General features: G+C 35.6%; 1 protein-coding gene across 2 annotated transcripts; it reads right to left on the bottom strand.

Annotated features, from left to right (window-relative positions):
• Nucleotides 1–201: 201 nt before the first annotated feature.
• Nucleotides 202–7,111, bottom strand: tmem106bb (transmembrane protein 106Bb). 2 transcript variants are annotated; one of them, XM_083523343.1, is made up of 8 exons: nt 6,970–7,111; nt 4,202–4,449; nt 3,598–3,661; nt 3,062–3,221; nt 2,774–2,914; nt 2,608–2,657; nt 1,900–1,953; nt 202–1,790 (listed from the first exon to the last, which is right to left on the bottom strand). In XM_083523343.1, exons 2-8 carry the CDS (start codon nt 4,407–4,409, stop codon nt 1,661–1,663), a joined length of 807 nt encoding a protein of 268 aa, XP_083379469.1. In that variant the 5' UTR covers nt 4,410–4,449; nt 6,970–7,111; the 3' UTR covers nt 202–1,660. The 2 variants fall into 2 exon arrangements, with proteins under 2 accessions (XP_083379469.1, XP_083379470.1); XM_083523344.1 differs by having other exon boundaries at nt 4,202–4,464; nt 6,970–7,089.
• Nucleotides 7,112–7,571: the final 460 nt, after the last annotated feature.

Raw genomic sequence — 7,571 nt, 5'->3', positions numbered from 1 at the left:
ATTTTTAAAAATACATTTTATTTATAATTATATAATCCCCCCCCCATCTCTCTCACCCCTGCCCCCTTTAATATTGTTTTCAATGGAAGAGTTCCAGCTTGAAAACCAGATATTAACCATCTGCCACTGTCCTAGCTTAAGTAAACCACACATGATTGATATCTGCGATATCTGTGGAGCTTTATCAAACAAACACACTGATTAAGGAAGTCAAATGAGCATTTGAGCCTTTATTCAAGCGATGATAATACGCTTTAGATGAACATGTACCAAAACTATTAGTGCACTTTGTACAAGTCTTTTTTTTATTTTTTTTATTACACAATAATTTCAGCATTTAGAATTATGAACTCTTTGTTAAAACTAAGCTAAACGTAAGCTGAAACAACATACAAACTTCACATACTGCCTGACAACTGTTAAATATAATGACACCTTCAACCATTTATTTGCTGTATTTTTTGGCTAAATTAAATATAAAAATAATGTTCCTTTGCAGACAAGCACAAAGACTTTCAATAGACAATGTTATAATAGATGTGAACTTGAAACAAATATTCAGTGGTTCAGCGATTAATATCCAATCATTTTCATGTAACGGAAATAAACAAAATCTAAATGTATGTTTGATACAAATCACTTTATGAATATTTATTTAGTTTAGGTTAATGGATTTTGTATTAGAAGCGTTTATACAAATTAGATTAAAAGGTTTTAAAGCTCTCTGTTATTCATATTTCATGTGCAATGTTAAAAATGACAAATCATCGACACAAATGTCGATGTAGCTGAATACTACTAGTTCTGTGGGTTAAGAAGTAGTTTGTTAATGTGATATATGAGTAGATATATCCTAGTCAGCATATAATTTAACGCTTGTGTGGTTGGGAATGTTTGAGCAGAAATTAAAACATTGGCATTGTAATTGCTTTGTTCCTTTTTCCACACAAGGTTCCTTTTGTTCCTTTTTCACAAGGTTCTGCTTTTCATTATCTGTGTTTTGAGGAAAAATTCATTTCGATGTATTTTGCCCCTTTTATATCTCAAAAACTGAAACAAGAAAATTGGTTAATAAGCTGAAAAGTGATAAAAACTAATAGAAAGTGCAAACTTTCACCACCTAGAGAACACACTGCAGGGTAAAAAACAGCAGATGTGAGTCTGCAAGTGCTGCCAGAATGAAAAATCATACTTCTAATAAATAACTTTACTTTAACACTACACATACCCAAACAGAGCTCAAAAACATGCGTGGCGTTTTAGCATCAGGATACTCTGTCTTTTGTTTACCAATATTAGAATGTAACCGTTCGAGCAGAAAAGTTTTAAATGTGTGCATGTTTTTGTTTGTTTTGTTACAGACACTCAGACATTAAGCATTGTTCCCAAGTGTTGCAGCAGTGTTTTTGTTAAAGGTATTAAAAGAGAACACAAATATACAGCTGCAAGTGGTTTTTAGTTGTCTGCATTAAACCTCTGCAAGAAGGTTAAAGATATTCAAAGGTCTTGGGAGATTGAAAAATAAAGTGCATTACTCATGATTTCATGTCACCTTGCTTATCTAACAAACGCATGTAACGAGAATTAAGCAGTTTGACCGAATGGAATTAAAGTGACTGCATGGAAAAGGAATAGACACAGTGTAGCCTCAGCCTGCGCATTAGTCTGAGGTAGGAGTCCTTAGATTGTACTCATGCAAAGATGTAGTGTTTCCCCCACAATCCACATACTGGTACATCTCCTGAGAGACCTGCTCAGCGTGGCCGAAATACACCGTGGTGACTGTTACCCTGCAAAGCAAAAGTCAAAACAGGTGAAATGTTACCCCACTGTTTCACTAAAGAAAACGGTTAGTGTCACTTGTGCTTTCTCTTTCGGAAATGCGTGTGAAATACTCACTGCATCATGACCACTATGTTGTGCACTTTGATAGTCTGCAGGGTGCAATAATCACTAAGGGGGAAAAAAAAAAAAAAATAAATAAATAAATAAAAGGTTGGAATGATTTAGGTTTTCTGGATGGGCCTGAACGAGGCTGATTCAATCAACAAGTAGTCAAATACTCAAATGCACAAAACTATGAGCTGTGAACAAAAAGAGGCAACACGTTTCTGATGTGTCTTTACACTTCTGCTTTCTTCGGCATCACAAATTTATCTTTGGCAGTTGAAAATTCTATTGTTGCATTAAACCTTTTAAGCAGCCACACACATTCAGTTATTATTTTCAGAATTACAGTGTTAAATAAAACACATTTAACTGAAATTACACAACTCAATAATTAGTCAATTAAATACAGCTTATGTTTCATTTAGAGCGCTAAAGAGAAAAAAAAACACTGCTTAGTGACTTCATAGTCTAGACTGCTAAGTCAAGGTCATGCAAAGACACTTGCATTAAAAATGTAGTTTACAATTCAGCATTTCCTTCATTAGATCATGAAGACAGAAACAAACAAAAGTAATAGAGGATTAAGATCTGCTGGTTTAAGATTCTCAGAGGATTAAGATCCTGTGGTGCACTTTATGCACGTCTCCACATATAATTTAAAAGTGCCTTGTGAACATGAGTGGCGTGTTTGTATATACGAACTTAAAGCATACTTACTACATGTAACTCATTTCATCAGCTATAGTCGTAGGCACCATGTAATCAATCTGAAACATAGCCAGAATATCAGTATACAGCATCTTAATACTGAATTTAAGAAGTTTATTTCTGATTTCTAAAACTGGATTAAGATGTGGATTAAAATCCCACTTAAAAGGCCTACCTGTTTCATGTCGAGTGCGCCGATGGTGGTAATATTGCTAACACGTGTTTTTCCTATCACAGTTTTAGAGAACTGCACCTGAGCTGTGATGTTGGCCACGTCCACCGAATAGTAGTTGTTGTTAGTAATATTCAGCGTGTTCTGTAGAAGAAAAACAATCACAAATGAAATCATTTTGATTAGTATTTACTACTTAAAGAAATGCAGCTGGGATGCAGATAAAGGCATTGCAGGTTTTCTAGATCTGTTCTCATAGTGCATATGCCAAAATGCTGATTTGGTGCTTACAGTAATATTGAGATACACAATGTGGTTGTCCCTGTCGTAGGTGACATAAACTGACTTCACCCCGACGTAGGTGACGTCGATGGAGCGCGGGAAGAGGAAATACACTGCCAAGCCCGAGAACAGCAGACAAACGATGACAGAAGCGAACACGTATAACTTTCTGTAAAAGATGAAAATTAAATAGATGTCTTATTCTTAAACAAAATACATAAACAAAATGATTGAATTTTTAAGTAATAACTATTGGTAGATTACTCTGAGCATAAAATATAAAGTTTCAATGCAAAATAAATAAAAGTTTACATTCACTTTTAAAAAATAGGTTCATTAACAGATTAGTGATTACTATAAAAACAAAAATTCTAATTAATTTCATTGCGATTATGTTAATAGCACACTATACATAGATTTACTCCACCTGACTGCTTTTTACATCCTAATAACAAGCTAAGAGTTCTCCAACAATTACATATGACATTATTGTAGTTAATATGGCTAATACAGTTAGAATATGATGAGAGGTAATCTATTCTTACGTTCTCCTTGGCCTCAGTCTCTGGTCGCTGTATGGAATCAGTGCCACCAGTTGATTTTCCTGACCTGCAATTAAAGGTTCCATTTGTAACTTCATTTTTTTGTAGTCTTTTATAGCATTCTTTCCCACAGTGTGGTAGACACAGGGGAGATACTAATCCAAATCAAGTACTATCTTTACCAAACATATATACCTACGATGAATGAATAATCAATTTCTGTTGTAAATTTTCCCCTCAAGGCAGGACAATAGTTATAAATAGACATGTAGCATTTGTTAAAATATGAATGATGATATAAACTTTAATAAAGCCAAGTGTAGGAATAATTCCCTATTTGTCAAAACACACTAAATGTTGAATGGAAAATCTGTCTATATACATTCTTTTTCTGTGTCTTATCTTGAAAAGCATTACAAAATATAAGATTATGGATTTATTAGCATAACTGGTCTAGAACTATTTAAAAGGCATCAAACCCCTGTTTTTAAAAACACAAGTGTATCACTGTTCCTTTGGTGAATTCATAGGCAACACATGTAAATAACTTCTAACTCGTGAAGGTAAAACTTGTGCTGTGTTTTTATTTGAATGATGTAATGTTTACCTCGTGGGATTCTCCCAGTGCCTTGGCATGTTGGACAGGTGACACTATCCCTGCCAGTGAACTCCACATATGGGAAGTGAGAGACATCGCCACCATTCTTAACATCCTCACTGGGCATGCGGTTGTACTCAGAGTCAGAGGCCAGTGTGGCGTGGGGTGATGTCTCATGGCATGTCTGCTTGGACAGGTGGGACAGTGCCTTCCCCATGATCACGCCCGGCCTTTTGGAGCCAAGTGTTCACTCAGATCTGTAAGGCACAAGGCTGAGAAATTACATTACATTAATACTGCAGCCAACCTCTAAGTTTAGTCATTATTTATTAACATGATGTCTTATTTTCAGTCATACTAGTACCAGCAGACATTCAGATTAAACAGATACTCTTTAGTCCTTTAGTCATTTTACCCTCTAGTATTAATAAAAAGAGATGAAAAGCCAATAGCAAATATATTTTAAACACAAACCATGTGCCTCCTTGCATGAAGAGATTAATGTAATCTCTTGTGAATAACCATCTGACCAAACAGCTCCAGTGAACGGCAGTCAGAAACAAATATTAATAAAAGGCTTGAGAATTTATTTACTCCTCTCCCGTGCCTGCTTTATGCTGGTCAGGGTAGTAGTGAAACTGAAGCCTATCTGAGGAACACTGTGTTCAAGAAGTGACAACCATGCATACAAATCTTCTACAACCTGGGCACAACGTCAGCCATGTTCTAAGTGACAGAAAAAAGAAGAACCCAGAGTATACAGAGGAAACTAACAAAAACATGGTGAACATATTCAATTAGGTTAGAACAGTGAGGCAGCATTTAGTAAAGCAGCAACACTAAACGCTGTACCACCATGCTGACCAGGTTTAAGAAAAAATTAATTATATCCTTTAATCGTACAACCACGAAGTAAAAAAACAATTGTCCAAAGATTTGACACAGTGAATACAGAAACAGAGCTAGACGTGACCAGTCATACACTGTATTTCGTTTGCTACATGACAGGATTCCAATCCTGGTCCTGGATTACTCATTGGTCTTTCCTGCACAATTTTGAGCCAAACAAACTACCATGCTAGGCGGACATGGTTGTATTAAAATTGAGAAAACAAACAAAAGGCTGTTCATAACAGCAATAACCCAGGACCAGTGCTGTAAACCTGTGTGATAAATTACTGAGAGTAAAATAATAAAATAATTAACACAACATTGTTTAAAAAAAAAAAAAAGAAAAAAGAAATGCTGTTACTCCATAAAGCAACAGATATCACATAAAAAAACAGGACTGGGAATAAAAATTGCTTATTATCATTCAAGATTTTTATAAAATGAGTAACAGGCAAAAAGTTTGGTTGTGATAAATAACATGAATCTGGACGGATGGTTACAACCTGTATATATCTAAGAAACAAAATATTCACACTCATAAAACCCTATTAAAAGAGAGTCACAAACTTAATTAGAATACTACAGACTGTAATGACAGCAAAGGAACAATATTTAACAGAGATATTAGATATAACTAAACCACTTTATTCCACTAATGTTATCTGGGTTGACACGTATGTGGGCGTGCGGTATCAGCTCTAAAATACACCACACCAGAAAAACAAAGTGCATCAGTACTATACAGGAAGAGAGAAAAGAAAAGATTTTTACAGTGAAATTCTTCTGTGCATATTCCAGTGATGTTGGAAATCTGTGGTCAGAGCGTAGGGTCAGCCATGATACATCGCCCCCTAGGGGGCAGAAGGTCAAGGGCCTTTCTCAGGGGCTTGCCAATACTGAAGATTGAAAGGCCCAAGCCATAACCACTGAGCTACCACGTCCCTTAGTATTAAATATAAAGTCCTGTATATAAAGTATTGTTTATGATGCACTCTAAATACCGTATATAAAGTTCTGATTAAAAGGTACTGTTTATAAAGTACATTAATCCCCCAATTATCACTTATCAGGGATTACTGAATTTGATATGAATACAATGCACTGTCTAAGAGTACTGACTACATATAAAGTACTGTATTAATGTTCTGAATATAAAGCACTGAATATATAGTACTGTTTATAAAGTATTTTGGTTTGAAAGAGGCAGATGTAGAGGACAGAGGGAGGTGGAGACGGATGATCCGCTGTGGCGACCCCTAATGGGAGAAGCCGAAAGAAGAAGAAGAAGAAGATATAAAGTACTGAATATAATGCACTGTATAAGAGTACTGACTATAAAGAACTGCATTTAGGCACTGTATTTAAGTACTGTTTTAAAGGTTTGAATGTACAATATTGGATATAAAGTACTGAATAGAAACACTTGATTATATTATTTAGTATGAAAGCTCTCCAGGGAGAACGGCCGAGTCCCAAATAGCTCCTATTATACAAGAGCAACCCTAGATAGCGACGTTGTAAAGTCTGTAAATAGTACACTTTATGTAGTGTGAATTGAGCCATTTGGAATAGAACCAACAGCACGTTCTGGTTTATAAACACGACATGATGAAAACAGAAACCAAGCCGCAGTCTAACAGCTGGGAAATCGTTAATAATTACAGACAAAACAAAAAAATACATCACGGCTAATATCAGGCTAACACCTTAAAAACCTCGTGTTTGTATAAATTACACCGACAGAAGTGCTGTATTAGGCTAGCTGGATTGTTAGCAATAGCAAGCACGTATTAGAAAGCTGTGCGACGAAAGCATGCTATATTTCATACGATATAACCCGCACTGTCTAACCACTATTTCATTTTTATCCCAATGTTTTTACTTACAGGTTTTGTGTTCGCTATGAGAGTCTTCTGATCTTAAATCTGTTTATTGCGTGAAGCCAGTTTCTTCTTCTTGTGGTGTACAGCAGCTCTCTTCGTGGACCTTTACTGCCACCCAGCGGAAGACCTCAAATTAACCGCACTAAACACATAAACACTAAAAGTAATAGTGTTTATTATGGCATATAATTCACACAATTTTTTTCTCAGTAACCTCTTTAGTGAACCCCCGGGTCATGTGGATTGAATCATTGTTATGCTGGAAGAGACCAATCACTAATATTGTTTATAATAAAGGTGATCAGTCAGAATAAATCCATGAACATAATAACAAAATGTCCCCAAGGCATTACAGTTCCACTGTACAAAATTTGTCATCCTTGTGTAGTTTTATAGTGTATAGCTTTTATAAGCTATAGTGTATAGCTTTTATAAACACAGACATCTACACATGGGTTTTAGACACAAGGTGGCGCTCTACGGTAGGTTCAGTCTGAAAGGTCTTTCTGCAATTCTATGTGATTTTTTGTAAACATGGAAGAATTATGAATGTGGTGAGGGAAGACATGCAGGTGGTTGGTGTGAAAGAGGCAGATGTAGAGGAC

This window comes from Silurus aristotelis, assembly GCF_946808225.1.
Source record: "Silurus aristotelis genome assembly, chromosome: 21".
NCBI lineage: Eukaryota > Metazoa > Chordata > Actinopteri > Siluriformes > Siluridae > Silurus > Silurus aristotelis.
This window is presented reverse-complemented; position numbering and strand designations above follow the sequence as displayed.